The 19,956-nt window shown below is 38.0% G+C and overlaps 1 protein-coding gene across 3 annotated transcripts in view; it reads left to right on the top strand.

Moving 5' to 3' along the window:
- Positions 1 to 16,941, top strand: part of LOC124615620 (palmitoyltransferase ZDHHC8) — a 252,669-nt gene extending 235,728 nt beyond the window's left edge. For all 3 annotated transcript variants that reach the window (XM_047143637.1, XM_047143629.1, XM_047143645.1), the window contains one exon: positions 15,198 to 16,941. In XM_047143637.1, the coding sequence (XP_046999593.1) occupies positions 15,198 to 16,095 (898 nt within the window). In that variant the 3' untranslated portion in view covers positions 16,096 to 16,941. The remainder of the gene's footprint in view (positions 1 to 15,197) is intronic.
- Positions 16,942 to 19,956: the final 3,015 nt, after the last annotated feature.

Raw genomic sequence — 19,956 nt, 5'->3', positions numbered from 1 at the left:
TTCAGCTACTTTTGCTCTTCATATAACTGCTAATTTTGGAAACAAACATATTAACTTCTTGGCATAAATTCCATATTTCCACTCAATAATGTCTTGTGAAATAGTTTTCTGAGGTAACTCATTACTTAGAAAGTATTGACTGCACAAAAGTAAGTAGTGAGAAGAATATGCGATGTTCACTCATGGGCATCATATAGGCGCATCTTCAAGGAGCTATGAAGTCTGCTCAAAAAATTCAAAAACTCCTGTAATTTGCACCAATGGTGTGTTGGAACAAAATGCAGTTGGCATCCGTGCACATTCCTGTGTTTAATGTGTAATTAATTGCCTGAAGTTTCAGTATTGTATGTCTGTTAGTTATTTTTCAGTACTGTATTGAGTAGAACATTGTGTCACACAGTTTGTGAATTTTGAGATGGCTAGAGTCAGAGGAACAATGTATCTGCATTAGATTTTGTGTGAAACTCAAGGAAACCTTTATAGAGACAGCAAATGATGCAGGAAGTCTATGGTGATGTGCTTGCCAATCGATGATGACTGTCCGAGAGATTCTAGAAGAATGTGACATTTCAGTTGGATCGTGTCATGAAATTGTGACACAGAATCTTGGACTACATCATGTTGCCACCAAGTTGGTCCCACAGCTCATGAGTCAAGACCAAAAGATCTCTGCCTAACAATCTGTGAAGATTGGATTTTGGATCGTATAGATGAGGAAAAGATATTCCTTAAGAGAATCATAACTGGTGGTGAGATGTGGGTCTATGGTTGTAATGTTGAAGCGTTGAAAGGCTGAGGATTTGCAATGATAGACAAGATAAAAGAAAATTCACAGACGGCACTTTGGGTGATACAGCAAAAGGCGTACCAAGACTGCTTCTGGAAGTGGAAACGGCATTGGGAGCATTGTATCAGTTGTGGAGGAGAGTATTTTGAGGGAGACCATGTGGCAGGGCAGGTTCGTTTTTCGGTCTTTCATCCCCTTACTCTCTCTGTCATTTTCATTGAACAGTTCACCCACTCCTATATTTCTTCTTTCCGACATCCCTTCACTCTGCAGTTGTAGATACATGCTAGGCATGTGCGAAGCAGCATTGATGAAACTGCTACCTAATACCTACCACACAGAGGCCGCGTAACTCAAGTTGCAAATCAGTTCCTGTAAGTTCATATTCAAAAATTTTGGGTGTTCGGGGGATGCAGTTTAATTTCAGTAAGCATTTGAAAATTTTATCGAAACAGCTTTTTATTCTTAATAAAACAAATGAAATTGCTATCAAGTCTGTATTTAATAAGCCAAAGGCTCATTCATTCGAAGTTCACAGCCTATACAACATATTTTCACATGAAAAAGCAGCCAGAATTTCTGTAAGTTCGACCCGGTTAATTTTGCGATCTAACAGTCACTGACCCACCACTATTAGTGAGTTGAACATTCAGTCATTTCAGTGGTCTTCTATGTCCGAAGTGCTTACCAAAGTATTCCATAAAGAACACGGAACAAGCCGTGCAGAATTCTCTCTATGACCAAAAGATCACACCCTTCTAAAACTTCAACTAATTAGTTCCGAAACATCGCATTTTCTTCAAAATGTTCAGAACTTGTTGAACTGCTTTAGCCGTGACACGTTTTATCTGAAATGATCTCACTAGCTCTTCATTTTACATACTATTTTCACAGAGACATCTAGCAAGGTGTTACCCTAAAGCAGGTTAACGAGCAACTCTATTAATGCTCCTATCCTCTCTGCCTATCTAACTATCCGCACGCGGGAACCACTTAATTCTGATTGGCTATTGGTCTGAATGACCAATCAGAATGATCCTTCCAGATCATTCTTGCGGCAAAACTTGCCTTAGCCAACCACTAACCAGATAGTCATTTACGTCATTACAATTTCAATTCCTGATTTACTGTTTAAAAAAATAAAATGAAATGCAAAAGAATCTTTAAATTAATAGATAAACTTATTCTGCTTCAGACTTTCATTCTGGCTGCTCTCTTACAAAAGCAAGCACACCCTGACATACGTCATCAGCATCGTGGTTACAACACAATTTTCCCATGGTTCAATTTTATAAGGTTTTATGTAAAGTGATATTCAGTTTTAATGTATGCTCCACATACTGTCTCTCATTCATTTCCATGTATTCACACAACAAAATAATAAGCAAATAATAATTTTGAATGATTTTTTATACTATGTAATGTAGAGTAATTAAAGTTTTGAAAAGAAAATTCTAATTAAGTGATTTTATATGCTGTGAGCTTTGTTGTGACTTCAGATGATAATAAGACATTTGGTTATTGTTCCTAACTGAGTTTTGAAACATAAGTGTCAGTTTTAGTTCATTTAAGTAATTTTTTCAATTTTCATAACTATAATAGATAAAAATCTGAAATTTTTACAGGATCCCTTCCTTAACAATAAAAGATTGGGTATCAAGTTTGAACAGAATCGGATGATAATCACTATGGTTTATTTAGATTTGTAGGGATATGCATTTGCGTACTGACTGAATGTTACTTGAGACAGTTCTCACAGCTGGTAACGCCAGCTGCGCTTTGAGTCAGAGTGAAGAAAAAATGTAGTCATCCTGAAGCCACCTTGCTATATGGCTGCGTGCCTTACTGCATTGAATGTTATCTCGTAATAACTTGCTACGTTACAACCATGCACAATAAGTAAAAGGTAAGTGCAGAAAAATTTCAAGGACGAAGTTCCTGAATTTTCTGAACAGACCTTGTCGGCATTTTAACTGTGCCATCACAATACATATATTCACTATTGAAATTCACCATAAATAATACATCACAATGTGGAAAGAAAACTAAAATGAACTTTATTACCCATTATTAAACATGTCGGTGGCTCAGAAAGAAGTTCTATATGTGGCAACAAAAATTTTTGATCATTTGTCCAATACTATTAAATGTCTGACAGTTAGCAAAGCAGGTTTCAAACCTTACTTAAAATCATTTCTCCTGGACAATTCCTTCTACTCCATTGACTAATTTCTATTTATAAACTATTAGCCAGTAAAAAGGTCTGTTTTTTTTTTTTTTTTTAGTTGTGTGTGTGTGTGTGTGTGTGTGTGTGTGTGTGTGTGTGTGTGTGTGTAGGACTTAAAGATAGTGTGTTCGTTAATGTTAACACTAATCATGTATACATATCCTGTAAACTGATTCGTTCCACATCATTTTGATTAAATAATGAGTCAAATAATCTATGGAACAAACTAAGGAACTTCCACCACCCATCTGCAGAGCTTTAGTTCATGTCAGTCTGCAAGACTCTGTCAAATTGGAAAAGTGGTATCTTTGGAAGGGGGGGGGGGGGTACCACACTCCCTGAAAGACATACTGACTTTAACACATCTTATTGTGCAGTGAACAATTGATTGTAATGAATATCATCATGAGTAGAATTTTTAAATGTGATGAAACCAGAGATCATCACTATTTCCACCAAGTCATTGAACACGAAATTGGAGAATTGAAAGATGCAGTTCTTGGTTGTCAAAAAGCTACAGCTGGAAAATTTTGCACAGAAATGTACATGCTTCAAATCAGATATGTACTTTAAAGTAGCTTCCCAAGCTAGATACCAATGAGTTGCATTCTTTTACACAAATGCACAATAATATGTATCTCTGAAACAAGTGATGGCTATTTTGTATTAAAAAAAATCTGTCATTGACTTGAAGATTCGTTTGAATGTCACCAGTACTTTACTGGGCTTGATGTTGTTAGGGATAATATACTATTGCCTTCCTCGGACATTTGAAGTACAGGGTGGCGCAGATGGATCGGGTGGTTTTGAAGTGGACTGTACATCTGGAGGGGGGGAGCCAGGTGTTCGGCGACTTCGTCCTGTGGTGGGGGGGGACGGGAAGTTTCAGTTGCAGGCTGGCAGTCAGTCGCGATGGCTACGTGGTCCGTTGAGCATCGTGTTTTCGCAGTGGAAGAGTTCATACGCAATAACGAGTCAATTGTTGCTGTGACGCGTGCCTTTCGCCGGCGTTTCAACATCCCACCTCGCGGTAGTGTTCCTAAGCGAGATACGATATTGAGTTGGGTGCATAATTTCCGCACTACTGGTTCATGTGCGCCAAAATGGACGCCTAGACCGCCAACAATAACAAAGCCTGAGAACGTGGAGCGTGTGAGACGCGATGTCACTGCGAGCCCACGTCGATCAACGAGACGTCGTGCTCAAGCTCTTGGAATGTCACGTCGGAGCCTTCAAAGGATTCTTAACGAAGAACTGAAATTCCACCCCTATAAAATCCTGTTGGTACAGAAGATTCTCCCAACAGACCATCTTCAAAGGCTTCAGTTTAGCCAACAGATGTTGGAGTTATTGGAAGATGTAAACCTGATTATCATGATGTCTGACGAGGCTCACTTTCACATTAACGGATACGTAAACAAGCAAAATTGCCGTTACTGGGCCGACACTAACCCAAGAGATCTACACCAACGGCCTCTCCATAGTGACAAAGTGACGGTTTGGTGTGGGGTTTCTAAGGTAGGGATAATTGGTCCTTACTTTTTTGAAAATGAAAGGGAGCAGGCGGTTACTGTTAATTCGCAGCGTTATGTGAACATGATTGAAGATTTTCTTCTCCCACAACTTGAAGAGAACAATTACGACATGGGCAATATGTGGTTCCAACAAGACGGGGCAACTGCACATACCGCTATGATATCAATGCAAGCTGTACGCGCTCTGTTCCCTGGCCGTTTGATTTCCCGTAATGGAGATGTCCATTGGCCCCCTCGCTCGCCGGACCTCACGGTATGTGACTTTTTCTTATGGGGCTATTTAAAAGCAAGGGTCTACATGAACAAACCCCGGACCATTCAGGAGTTGAAGGCAGCAATTCACACCGAAATTACATCAATTCCTGGTGATGTGCTTGAGCGGGCAATGCGGAACGTTAAGGACCGACTCCAAGAATGCGTCGCTCGAGAAGGAGGGCATTTGATGGATGTAATTTTTAAAAACTAACATTACTATTTTTTTGTTAATAAACTTCCATTGTAACTACACGTTTTGCACTTTATTTCAATCCAATACCTTTACAATTGACAGTTTGACAAGTATTTTAAAACCACCCGATCCATCTGCGCCACCCTGTATATGGGGGACCTACAATTAATGTGGATTTTGAGCTGTGGTGCAGTGTGGCATCTTTCTCAAACATTGGCAGAGATGAAAGAATTGATAAGTGACTGCTAAGAATCCTGAGAAGGACTGATGAGATCTTTGGATCCATAGTTTGGTACTTTAGTACTGAGCCTGTGTAATTTACTGTTGAGCGGGTGAGGTGCAATTATTTTTTCTTGTCATATGGCAACTTTTTTGAAGACCAAACAACTCATCTATAGGAATCAACATGGTCACAGATTGTGTGCAACCTACTTGTTTTTTGTTTGTGAGGTCCATAAGTACGCAGATAGTAGAACACTTTCTTATGACGTGTTCTTGTTGTCAATCTTTGCATGAGTCCATACTGTTGTGCTGGCAAACAAAATATTTCTTATTGTAACTTGAAACAGGTATGCAGTTAGGTGGAAGACCACATGGCCAACAGAACTCTGTATGACACCCTTAATCAGAAAACCTCCATAAAATCAAAGCAAAATTAGCATCAATTATACCTCAGATACATATATTAGGTCTGTTACTGTTCATAATACATGTAAACTACATTATACCTGTCTGAAGCTGTTCATAGATGACAGTTATTTACGTAGAGTTCACTTTGTTAAAAAACTGGAACAGATTTCAGGAAGCCTTATTGTGTAAAGAATGGTGGCAGATTCGTGATATAAACTTATGTAATACATGGAAAGACCAAATATTGTTTCAACATGAACAGTTACAGGAACGAGTCAGAACTGTTAAGTATCTAGGAGTATATGTGACCTATTGTGAATGATCACAGAAATGTTGCTTGCAGAAGGGAGATAGTCAAATTTAGTGACCACTTGCAAAAATCTCATGTTATCTGTTCATTAATGTGGAACCCTTGGCAAGTTAGATTAATGCAAGAGGGAGAAAACATCCAAAGAAGAATTGTGCAATTCATTATAGGTTTGTTGAGTTGGCATGAAAAATCCAGTTATACTCAGAAATTACACTGGGACACAATACAAGAAAGCTGTTGTGTATCACAGAGACTTGTACTCTCAAAATTATAAGAGCCCATTTTTAATACCAGTCAGGAAACCTCTTGCTTCCTCCAACATACATTTGCATAATGGTCATAATGAGAAAACCAAGAGACACATTAATACACACATAAGAGTACTGACAATCATTCCTCCTGTGTTCTGTCTTCTAATGGAATGGAAAATGAGTAGGGGTAATACACAGGATAAACTAAACTATCTACACCCCACCACTCACTGTACCAGGACTTGCTGAGTACAAATGTAATTTTAGATAGAGATTGGGTTTTTACTCTCCTTTCTTCACTCCAAGTGCATGAAGAAGAATATTGAGTCTTGTGATAGTACCAGCTATTAAAAAATTACACACACACACACACACACACACACACACACACACACACACCAGCAGGGAGGGGGGGGGGGGGGGGGGGGGGGAAGGTGGTGAGGAGCAAGAGGGAGCATTGTGGAAGGGTGACTGGTAGCTGAGAGGGAGAGCCAACAGGTGCACTGGATAGGGATGCGGCATGGGCAGCTGCGCATGCTCCTGCACCTGCACTGGTGAGTTGGCACAGTGTACAATGATGACATGGAATGAATTTGCAGGTGGTAGACAGAATGGTGGAAGGGGAGTCTGTGGGGAAGAGGATATGGGTGTAGGATGGGTGAAGTTAGGACCCTGGAGCAGGAACACTTGGAACAATGTTTGTTGTTAGTCACTCTTTGCTGAGTAGACAGAATAAACGCAAATTCTTGGTTGAAAATGACAATTTACGAGGGCAGTTCAATAAGTAATGCAACACTTTTTTTTCTGAAACAGGGGTTGTTTTATTCAGCATTGAAATACACCAGGTTATTCCCCAATCTTTTAGCTACACAACACTATTTTTCAACGTAATCTCCGTTCAATGCTATGGCCTTACGCCACCTTGAAATGAGGGCCTGTATGCCTGCACGGTACCATTCCACTGGTCGATGTCGGAGCCAACGTCGTACTGCATCAATAACTTCTTCATCATCCGCGTAGTGCCTCCCACGGATTGCGTCCTTCATTGCGCCAAACATATGGAAATCAGACGGTGCGAGATCGGGGCTGTAGGGTGCATGAGGAAGAACAGTCCACTGAAGTTTTGTGAGCTCCTCTCGGGTGCGAAGACTTGTGTGAGGTCTTGCGTTGTCATGAAGAAGGAGAAGTTCGTTCAGATTTTTGTGCCTACGAACACGCTGAAGTCGTTTCTTCAATTTCTGAAGAGTAGCACAATACACTTCAGAGTTGATCGTTTGACCATGGGGAAGGACATCGAACAGAATAACCCCTTCAGCGTCCCAGAAGACTGTAACCATGACTTTACTGGCTGAGGGTATGGCTTTAAACTTTTTCTTGGTAGGGGAGTGGGTGTGGCGCCACTCCATTGATTGCTGTTTTGTTTCAGGTTCAAAGTGATGAACCCATGTTTCATCGCCTGTAACAATCTTTGACAAGAAATTGTCACCCTCAGCCACATGACGAGCAAGCAATTCCGCACAGATGGTTCTCCTTTGCTCTTTATGTTGTTCGGTTAGACAACGAGGTACCCAGCGGGAACAAACCTTTGAATATCCCAACTGGTGAACAATTGTGACAGCACTACCAACAGAGATGTCAAGTTGAGCACTGAGTTGTTTGATGGTGATCCGTCGATCATCTCGAACGAGTGTGTTCGCACGCTCCGCCATTGCAGGAGTCACAGCTGTGCACGGCCGGCCCGCACGCGGGAGATCAGACAGTCTTGCTTGACCTTGCGGCGATGATGACACACGCTTTGCCCAACGACTCACCGTGCTTTTGTCCACTGCCAGATCACCGTAGACATTCTGCAAGTGCCTATGAATATCTGAGATGCCCTGGTTTTCCGCCACAAGAAACTCGATCACTGCTCGTTGTTTGCAACGCACATCCGTTACAGATGCCATTTTAACAGCTCCGTACAGCGCTGCCACCTGTCGGAAGTCAATGAAACTATACGAGACGAAGCGGGAATGTTTGAAAATATTCCACAAGAAATTTCCGGTTTTTTAAACCAAAATTGGCCGAGAAAAAAAATGTGTTGCATTACTTATTGAACTGCCCTCGTATACAAGAAATCAAGTGACTGATGATGATCAGCCTCATTTTTCTTCGAATGTTTAAATCATGTCTGAGCATATTTCGAAATCAAACAGCCCATTTCTTAAAATTGGTTACTAACAACCTTAATGAGTAAACATACTCCCTGCATTAGTACTATAGTAGCCACTGTAATGTTGTGGCCTGCCGGCCGCGGTGGTCTCGTGGTTCTAGGCGCGCAGTCTGGAACCGTGCGGCTGCTACGGTCGCAGGTTCGAATCCTGCCTCAGGCATGGATGTGTGTGATGTCCTTAGGTTAGTTAGGTTTAACTAGTTCTAAGTTCTAGGGGACTGATAACCACAGCAGTTGAGTCCCATAGTGCTCAGAGCCATTTGTTGTGGCTGAAGTAAGTGATGAAGCACTTCCTGATCCAGTGCACGTACTACATAGGATTCCAGCTGTGGAATAGTTTTATTTATATATCTTTTTTAAAGTATTTACATAGTGTGTATTGCTTTTGAATGGATTCAGTTGAAAGTCAGCCCAAACAAGCAACAACAGATTAAAATATCAAGATATTTGTCAGTATGATATTGGAAACCCAGTAATTAAAGGTGCATGAAATAGTTGACAACATAGGCACATCAGATGGTAGAATCTAATGTAGCAACTGGAAATTACGATAAATTAAAAAATACTAGCTACTTCTACTCCTGCTTGTACTACTTTTTTTAACAAACTAGAAAGTAAGTCATTGTTACAAATGGATAATTTTAAAGTACAATCATGAAAACTATTTGAAATGACTTTGTATTCATCATTGACTACATTTATAACAATATTCACAATCACAGTTTTGACCTTTTGGTCATTTTCAGTCTGAAATGCAGTAGTAGTCATCATTTCTCAAAAGCATAAAAATGACATCAGTGTCTATGGCTCATGTCAATCTGTCACATACATCATTGTTATATGGTGAATAGGATAAAAGCTAATGAAACTGAATTCATGGGTAATGTGAGTACAGTGTTCATTACTGACATGTGGAATAAGCACGAATTTAGTTTCATGGGTTTTTATCCTATCCATCACACATGGTGTAAGTGGCAAAAGACACAAGACATAGAGGCTCATGACATTTTTATGCTTTTTATTAATGTTGTCTACTGCTGGCGTTCCAGCATCTGTAACCATTTGAAAATGACCATAAGGCCAAAATTGCAACAGTGGATATTGTAATGTACAGTTAATGGCAAATATGAAACCATTTTTTTTTTAAATGTCTGAGAATCCATGACAAATACAATTGTGTAAATCATTAAAAAGTTTGACAAATAAAATTGAAACAAATACATTGAGTATTGAGTTTCTTAAATATACCCTGCGCAATGTGCACTGTTTTGTATTTTTAAATTGTTGTAAAATGAAAGGGAAAACTAATGAATTGAAAGATGTCATGGACTGTAGGTATCTTGGTTTCAGTGGAGCAATGTCTCTACCTTCTGGAAACAACAATGATAGCTCAGCATCATCATTATATACACCCTTCATTGTTTTTGGGTTCATGGTGTAATGGTGCTTCAAATCTGTCTTTTTCGCTTTGATGTGGAGTGGCTTTGAAATGCATAAATGTGACTTGTGCACTCATTTTTTTCTCTATCTCACCAAAGTCAGTGTCATGACTTAAACAGGTTTGCCCTGGTATGCAGAAATTACACTCAGTGTTATCACAGAGAGCCGAGCACACAAGAGAATAATGTAGGTTGAAGACTGTGTTAGTTTTATTATACTCTGAGCATGAATTTCTAAATAAAACCAATTTCTTTATATGAAACATTTTCTGCTGCCTTCAGTGCTTTATATGAACAACTAGCTACCTCAGAATGCCCTGTTGATGGCGTGCTTTCTAGTCATATACAAGTTCAGAATCTTCTCTGAAACAAACAAGTTGTTCTAAGATCAAAACAGACACTCCTCCTGTCAGATTTTATTCCCACAATAAAACATGACCTATAATCCTGCACAACAAGCAGACAGCTCAACAACAAACTGCTAGGTGCAGAAATGAAGTTCTTATGAACCATGAGAGTTACTGCAAAAGTCGTAGCACCTTTTTTTTGTCTTGAAAATGCTAATGAATTAAAAAAATTCTGCAACATGCAAATGGAAGGTTAATTCATATGTATAAGCATTAAATGTAGGAAGATGGAAGAACACAAACACGACCATAAACATATAGCATGAGAAAAAAGAAGAAAAAAAAAGTTTGTCATTGCAAACATTTTTGACTGTCAATTGCAACAGTCCACAATAGTGCATTACAAACTCCGCGCACTCCATGATGTCAGGAGTCTCCTCAAGAATACGTAGTAATGTGATGTGATGCAAGATGGCAGTGCTTTCCAGGAGTATAAAGTGCGAACAGAGATCACAATATGAGTTGAGCGGTCGTTCAAGGTGGATGTTACCAAACTAGAACTGCATTATTACATAAAGATTGGAGTGTACCGTGGAAGGAATGCATGGCAATGCCTTGAGGAGCCTGTGGAAGCTGTAGGAAATGCTGCTGTACCATGCAGAATGGTTGCTGAGTGGATAGATGCAGTCAGGCATGGCAGAGCTGTAACAGCCAATATGCACCGATCCAGCCAGTGTCAACAATAATTCAGTATCAGTATTTCGTCTGCTGTTATGAGTGGTGGATTAATGTGATTATACTTTCTACCTCATGCATTAGTAGACTGCATTAACAAAATTCTACTTCACATATCTGTGTTATTTTAATCTGTCAAAATCAAACAATGGAAAGTCCAGGATGGAATAACAACAATTTAGTGGAACCTCGCATAGCGAGCATAATTCATCGCAGAATCTCGCTCATAGTGCGAAACATTCTTAAGCGAAACAGTTTATCACATACAAATTAATGTAAAATATGATAATGTGTTCCATGCCATATATTCAAAGAAAATTACACATACAATATTATGTACTTTACTAATCACAATACATAGCTAATTCTTTTTTACAAGGAAGTTATTTGTTCTGCCAACACTTCAACACTTGGCAAAAATGTGACAGCATTATCATCAAATAAATTTTTAGTGCACATGCCACTCTTTATTGCTGTGATGATTTTCAATGTACGATGCAACAGATATCCATGCCTTCAGCATTTCTTATATTGCATCACAAGATTGCTGCTTTGCTGTTATCTGTGGATGCCTGTTCTTTTCTTAATCTTCTCGAACCACCCACAGCTTGTCTTAAACACTTCTTTGGCCACTGATGATCCTGGTGTCTTCTTAACGAGGTCAGCAAAAATAATTCTCGCCTTTTCACAAATGATGTTCTCATTAAGTGTCGCCTTGTAGTTGCTTTTCATTTATCCACAGGATAATACGATTATCCGTAGGATAATGAAAAACTGTTGATTAGATACTCTTGTCACTCAGTTTCAAACATCTGTCTCTTAAATCTTGTCCTTGTTCGAGGACAGCACAAATAGCTGATGTAGTCCGATTGTATGTGTGTACTAAATCAGCAGTGCTCACACAATGTTGGCGTTTTTCAATGATTTTAAGCTTCATTTCTAAGGTCATTGTGTTTCTTTTATGGTCGTCTTCTTGCAGCTATATCTTCAGGGACATTTTTGTGAAGGTTATAAAATTTGCACACAGGAAAACACTGTGTGAATACAAGTTTAGAAAAATGTGTGATGACAAGCTGCGTTAAGATGGTAGCAGAAAGAGGGCTAAACTGAGATGCAGTACGTACTAAAGACATTGTTCGTATGCTGCTGCCAAGAATGAATGAGGTTCATATTGTTGATTGTTTTCCCCCTCCACATGTGAACAGCTGGTGACCTCACAATAAATTATCGTCACTCATTATATGGAACATTGCTCATTAAGTGAGTCATTTTTTTACGATTTTTTTTTTTCTTATTATGCAAATTGCATGGTGTGGGAGGTGCTTGTTAAGCGAGGTACCACTGTATTGTGAATAGGAGGAGGAGGAGACTTTGAGTCACAGACGAGCACAGTGAAAAGACTGCTGTACAATTTAGCTGTTGACGAGAAGGCCTTCTTCTATATTAGAAAACACACATACACTCACAAAAGCTCAACATGACGATCTCTCTCTCTCTCTCTCTCTCTCTCTCTCTCTCTGGCTGTAGTGGCCACATCATATATTATTTTCTGTCAGTGAGAAAGAATGCTACGTAAATTGCATCAGTTTCTTCCATTGAGATCGTATGAAGAATTATATGTGTGAAATAGGTTGTTTGACGTTCTTTGACAAACAGTGGTAACACCTTGTAATGTGTGCATTGATAATGCTGGCTATTTCAGAACTCAATTTCAGTCTCTTTGTATTGTAAGAGACAGCAAGTTCTAGAGTGTTGCTTATGCTTTTACCAATGCAACAAAACTTCGACGGTACCTGTTAGTGGCAATATTCGACTTACAAGACAATAAAACAATGTACTCATAGTACTGCGTAACTTGTGTACCTTGTAATGTACTGTTTTTTTTTTAAACAATTCACATATCAATATCTTGTACTGAAACAGTGTGGGCCCTGGAGTCCATATGATGAATATGCAAGTAAGATGTACTTTAACACCAAGGTTTACATCTTGTATAATTTAAATCATCCTGCAAGTTTCTATGGCTTGTATATCCTAGTGTAATGATGGCTATATGTGAAAAAGTAAAGAAAAAAAAAAACCTCAGGTTTTGGAGAATTGTATTTGATAGTTTTGTGACCCCAGCACATAGTTCGACAGCAGATACGTCATCTTGTTGCTTACGTTACAAATTGTGTATTCATTGAGCTGAGTGTTAATGTTTTGTGGGATCAAATGACAGCACCAATTGCACTTGTATTTTTACTTTTTATTTCCATGACTGGTTTCAGCTGGTGGTTATGTGTCTGTCATTATGTGAGTGTACAGACTGACTTAACTGTATGTATTCTCCCACTGGAAAATGGTCTTGGTGGCCAAAACCAGTTGTGGTAATCAAAATTAAAAATAAAAGTTCAACTAGTACCATCACTGGAATTGCAAATCTTATGCCACAATGTCCGGTGTACTGGACAAGAAGTAAATGGTTCTACGAGCCATATTCACCATTTCCAACAGTAAAATTTTGGATCATGTTTTTCCTTAAAATTTTTAGATGTCAGGGAATTTAAGTACTTTTCCACATATTCTCTTGTGATGTCTTGCACAGAAGATAATGAAACATTAGGCAGTGAATTGTGTGCAAGACCCTATGTAATTCCTGGGAACTATAGCCACAACGAGAGCGAACATTGTATGTGAAAGACTGAATCAGTTGGCTCTTATGTAAAATTACTCATTGTATGTTTCTAGACCAGAAGATTTGACTTCTGCCATATTTTTATAGTACATAAACCAAACATCCAAATAGCTGGTTAATAGTAGTTTCTCGTTGTAAGCCACATGATGTCAAACTGTTGTTTTTGTAGATTTTATAACATTTGTTGTATATTATGTGCTTCAGTTATACTGCTCCACCAGTCATTGGAGCTTACAGTTTATAACTGAAGCACTGTCGCATCCATTTGAGTGATGCCACAATAAATATTGCAACAAGTATCTTTCCCTGGATTATAGTTATAGTTTTTATTAATTTAATTTAATGTGTTCATTTGACAAGTAATCTGCCGCATGTGAAGCAAAGTAAATTAGATTTCTTTTGCCATTAGAAAATTTAATATGACTTGTCAAAGTAGTTGAGCTTTCACAAACTTGCATTTAGATATGCAGGCTTTTCATAATGTTTTATTGCATATCGTGTCAAATATTTTGCATGAGTTAGAGAGAATATCGATAACAGAAAACTGTTGGCAACAGCTGTAGGACATACGGAGCTTGGATTACTTTGCCAGTGCACTTTTTGTGTGTCTTGGAAGAAGATACAGAGCTACACTGATTTTTTAGTTCATAGGAATAGCAGGTTGGCTGTGATTATTCTCTGTGAATATTTTAGTACTCTCTTTTGTCTTTGTATGTAGACACTTTTCTTATATTTCCTTCTTTTGTACTGTCTTTTTCTAACATGACTATTTCTTTTCCACAAACATACACACACATACACCAACTTTTCCATATTGTGCAGAGCTGTCTGTGCACCCATATGCACATTATGTTTCTTTAGGTGATGTTAACCAGTTGAGGAGATGTTTTCGTCAAGCAGCCTGATCTGAGTCTTTGTTCACGACATCATTTGTTAACTCCTCAACCTTCTTCTGCGGTTTCATTCTTAGTTCCCTTCAAGGTAAAATGATGACTAAAATACCAAGTTTGCTTCAAACTGCTTTGGTTTGAGCCTCTTTGGTATATCTGTTGAAATTGTTAGTTAGTTTAGGTTATGAGAAGATTTTGGCCCTATACGATGTCTCGTAATGCAACTACTAAGCTGTTTGTTTCCTTAGCAGTTTCGCAGATGCCCACAAGATCGCTTGTAATTTTGTTTTGCTGTTCACTTCATTTGTTGTGCTGTTATAAATTGCTTTCCTTGATGTCTTGGTCCACTGTTATTCTATTTTCTGAGCACTTTCTTGCAACCTTCCTATGGTCGTTGTTCTGCTTTTAGCAATAACAGTACATATTTAATTATTTTAGTTTTGCAAGTATATACATTAGAAAGCTTGAGTGATATATTATGGTTCTAAGTATTGTTTTCTTAAGTATACCAGAATGTTTGCCAAAGGACATCCTGTAAAAGTGTTTTGCTGTTACTGACCTCATTGAAAATTAAACGCAGAAAAAAAAAAAAATCCTGCTCCATGTATGCTATTAATGACAAGCTAATCACAGAGTTAAAAGCAGTTGAATTTTAGCGTGTTTTTTGGGAAGGTACTAATATTTCTGTAAACATGTTTGTTTTTAATAGGTCCAACCCAGGCACTCCCACACAGCCACGACGACCAGATTTTATTGGAGTTGGGGGAATGGGGACGCCGTCATCCACATACTATGAATTTCAGCAACAGCCCTCACAAATCAGTGCTGTCCATACACATCACAGCGTACAGCCCCATCCAGCATCTAGAGTTGCGCCGCCAACGTCAAGTTATGGAAGTCCGCAGCGTCGATTCCTGTCAGAAAGTGAGCTTGTTCGGCAAGGTGGATCTGGTGGTGATCTCGCATATGCACGCTCAAATAACACAGCAGATAACATACGAGAATTAGCTGGCTCTCCACAAAGGGGAGTTTATACGTGGAAGGACACTTCTCCTGGTGCTTATGGGTCCAATGGAAATGGAATTGGAGCATCATCACATCATCATCAGCCGTTGCCTTCTCAGCATCAAAGGAGTGCTGGGTACGAGTATTATCGCTCAAACCCAACAAGTCCTACGCAGCAGCAACAGCAGCAGCAACAGCAGCAGCAGCAGCAGCAAATGTATAGTCAGCGTCCTCCAGCTTCCTATTACCCCCCAGTGCGTGGTGGTGTCCCTGTGTACCCTCCTCCACAATCTCCACAGATTAAACGAAAGACAATGGTAACCCCTACCACCCCAACAGCGGCAGTTTCTTCTTGTGATGGACGACGACCCAGTCCGGGCTCAAGGAGACCCATGTCATTTGTGCGAGCGTTAGAGATGTCCGATTCAATAGAGCTGACTTCAGCTTCCCCAGGTACTCCTCGTTCCGAGCATAGGCTAGTAACTGTTAGCGGCCCAGTGAGTGGGACCTCATCTTCAGTTCTTCAAGACACTCATCGAAGTTCAACGCCAACTCCAGACCGTGCTAGTGTTTATGATATGAATTATGAAATTTCTGTATAGGGAAGGCTTGGCCCAGGTGGTATACAGGTGTGCGGTTATCTTAGAAATCGAACGTTACCACACAACAAACAAGCAACCTACAACTACTTACGAGGGGCCAGGACTTTCCCTTTGTCAAGAAGGGGTTATAGATTACCATATTGAAACATCATTTCATTTTGAGGTACTAGCTTGTATCCCTGACAACCAGTAATCTTGTGATGCCACTACCAAGTGAAAGAGGACAAATTTCTAATGAAATGAAGAAAATAAACATTAATTTTTTACAAATTAATGATGATTGCATTAACGTGTAGTTACTGTATTGTTAAAGACTTACAGACACATTTTGTTTTTGTTAAGTGCCATAAATTATAAATAGTTGATATCGTCACACAACATAACTGATTGTTGCTACTGCAATATTGCAAGTTATCCTGTTACTCCATAATTTATATAGATCTTTACACTATATTCCCCATTTCCCAAAATTTGTCATACTTATATAACTGAAATAGCCTTCAAACTATATTTCTTATAATTATTATTATTTTCTTTTTTAATTTGTGATTTTGTATTATCTGTTAATATCAGTATACTGAATCTGCAAGTTCACAGAATATAAACTTGTGTGCTGAATTAAAAAAAAAAAAAAAAAAAAAAAAAAAAAGAAGAAGAAGAAGAAAAAAGAAATAACTATGTTTTGGAGATGTTTGTGTTGTACTTAATGTGTCTGAAGACCAAATCTTAATTAGCAATGGCTCATGAGCTCTTGAGTTACTGTGTCATAGCACGTCTGTGCATACTGTGTGTGCTCCTTCCTTCTTTTTTGTGTTATGAAGTACATGAGATGTGTGTTTTATAAAAGATTCCTGATGTAAATTTATTTATCCTTCATATATTTTTCTTTATATCTGTGAAATTGCCTTCATTGGAGTCTTTATATTCAGGAAATTAAAAGAGAGAGAAATGAGCAGCTTCATACAATGCTTACAAACTTCATTATAATGCTTTCTTTATTTTTTTCATTATTATTATTATTTTTGTAAGTAACCCAACACTAATTTGTTCTGTCTGTGCTCTGCATTAACTCAAGGTGCATTATCCTATGCATAAGAACAGCCTTAGCTTGAATTCAGCAGTACAAACAAATAAATATTGTTACTAACAGTTAGGATCAAGGCAAAGTTGACTGGCAATTTTATGACAAATTTTCAGATGATCATAATCAAATTTGTCTCTCTGAGCTAGTTGGAGTTTGGTGAACTATCGAAAAATAAGGCAACAAAATAACTGAAAGCAGAAAATCCAGTGAAAGTACCTCCAGATACAGCTTAACAGAAATGTAGTTCAAACACCTATAAAATTGTGGACATTTGCCTCCTGATATTCTAATGAGAGGAAAATTAAGTTTGCTTTTCGAGCAGATGTTATTGTGAACAGAATATAGGAAGTCTTAATAAGACAATATTACAAAAGATATTTTTACTGCCAGTTTTTTCAAATTTGTATGCCTTACATGCACTAACTGCATGTGTCTTGGGATGTCTGTTTTCATGTAGTTACAGCTATATCCATGTATTTTTAATTTTACTTACACTATACCAGTTTCAAGCAAGAAGTTCCCAACAACTTTAGGGTTGCATTATTAAATCTACATGCACCTTGAATTATTGACTTTAAAAAGAAAGAAAAAGCGAGATAGAGAAAGCATTCATAGGTGTCACATTCTATAGGGAAACAATCCTGCCGCGAAGGAAATAGTTACCATTCACATGTTACACCTAGCAAGAGTGAAAGGTGATGTACTGGTGCCTAATTGCCACCTGTCATGTAACCGAGTGCCAGTCATTTAAATGCCTGATATCATAATACTGTATCGGGGCATGTGCTATTTGTCTTTAGTTGTTTTGCCTTTATGGCAAAATGTTCTTTGCCAATTTGGAAGGTATTGTTATTGCTTTTTTATTTTTTTATATAAATTTTTGTGTACATTTGGCAATAGAAATGGAGTTTCTCTGATGTTCGCACTTGGTTTACAGCATTTTTAGAACTGTTGTGTGCATAATAACCAACTAGTTCTCTTGGTAAATCAGTATTTATGCCCTAGTTTCAAGTAATTAGAAAGATAAGTTTGATGGGCTGTCCAGTGCAACATACACACAGTTGTGTTGTCGCTTTCTCATAATCCCTTTGTAATTATGTTTTAAGATGTGTTTTATATACATGAATGTGCAGTAGCAAAAATGGGGAAAATTCAGTAACAAAGTGAACCAATCAAGTGAAGGGTGTTAGTCAGGGGTAATGAGAGTAGTGTTGGGAAATTACTGATTGGCCAACTGAGCAACTGTATCTCATGAAACAGGTTCACATTTATCTAATACAGCAGCAGAGGAATGGTATACTTATCAGACTGACTGCACAGCAACTGATAAAAAAAAGGGGGTCAATCAAACATAAACATTTTTACTGGTAAAATGCCAGACAAATCCAGTTGTAAAGCACTGTCAATTTTTAGACATAAAGAAAATATTCAAGACATGTTATATTATTGCTTCATGTTATCTGTACTGCAAGTTAGAAAACAAACATGTTAAAAAAAACTTGTACATGTTGCCCTAAGATTTTTCTCTGTTTGCGAATAGAGTGAAACCCCCAAATTAAATAAAATTGAAAAACTGAACTATTCTTGGATTCTTGGTTTGTGCTCTCAGAAGAAATGGAATGACAAGAGAGAAATAATGGGACATGCTTGAAAATCAATCTTATATTCGTAGGTATAATCTGTATCAGTAGCAGTCTGAAAATGAGCAGAGCAGTAGTGCCATGATATTAACTAAAATAAATGACTCATTGAGAGTGCTTAATATGTGAAAACCTGTGCACTAACAAGTGATATGAGAATAGCGTGATGGAGATAACTAAAAACTGTCGGTCGCAGATTAGAAACAAAAATAGAAAGAACGCTGAAAGTGTAAGCATAATCTGCAGGAATAATATTCCAAAGATGGTAAAAAACATTATCAAACTGGTAGGGAGAAAACAGCTGTGGCACATGGGATGAGAAACTACAGCCAATAAGTTAATAAAGTATGAAGTAAATAGATGCTGATCATAACAGTTGATGTAGGGTCCATTACATATCTTCGTGTTGAGATGATTATATCTGCTGTGGGATGTAAATGCATATAATAAAAACTTGATAAATGGGGAGTCATCTTGCTTCTCTACCAGGTACTAATATCCTAAGGCATTATTATTCCAGGAATTTTTCTTAACCTTCATACAAATTTATAACACCATTATTTTGATTCTCCATTTTATTTTTGATCCCAAAAAACATTGATTGGTGTGTGTTGTTAGGATTTTCTTCTCATCTCAATAGCTATTAATTTGTCTTTTTCATTTTACAATGACAATCTGAAAGTTACCAGCTATGCTATTGTCGACTTACTTTTATTGTGCCCATTGCTAAACACTGTGCAACAAGATCAAAATTTTTTTATGTTATTTAATTTTCTCAAGATCTTGAATGTGTCAAATAGCAAAATAGTTGCATTGCAATCAGCCATAGAAAAAACTTGCAGGTAAATGGTCTACCCTATGTGCACATACATAAATTGGTCTCCTGTCGCCACAAAAGTAAGGGTTTATGATTCACTTCTGCTTTTTATTGAGAAACAATTTTATGCCCTCTCATAATACTGCAGAGGCAAATTTTTACTATGTGTTGTATTCCATATAGTGATTCCTATCAGAAGATAGCAATGGATTACTGCTATAACTTTTTTAGAGATCATATGAATGATTGGAGAAGTAACAATATTTTACATCACTTTATCGCTCTTGGTCATAAAAATTTAATTATATGGGAAAATATTT

This window comes from Schistocerca americana, chromosome 1, assembly GCF_021461395.2.
Source record: "Schistocerca americana isolate TAMUIC-IGC-003095 chromosome 1, iqSchAmer2.1, whole genome shotgun sequence".
In the NCBI taxonomy this organism is placed as follows: domain Eukaryota; kingdom Metazoa; phylum Arthropoda; class Insecta; order Orthoptera; family Acrididae; genus Schistocerca; species Schistocerca americana.
The sequence above is the reverse complement of the archived record's forward strand: the minus strand, read 5'-3'. Positions and strand labels throughout refer to the sequence as shown.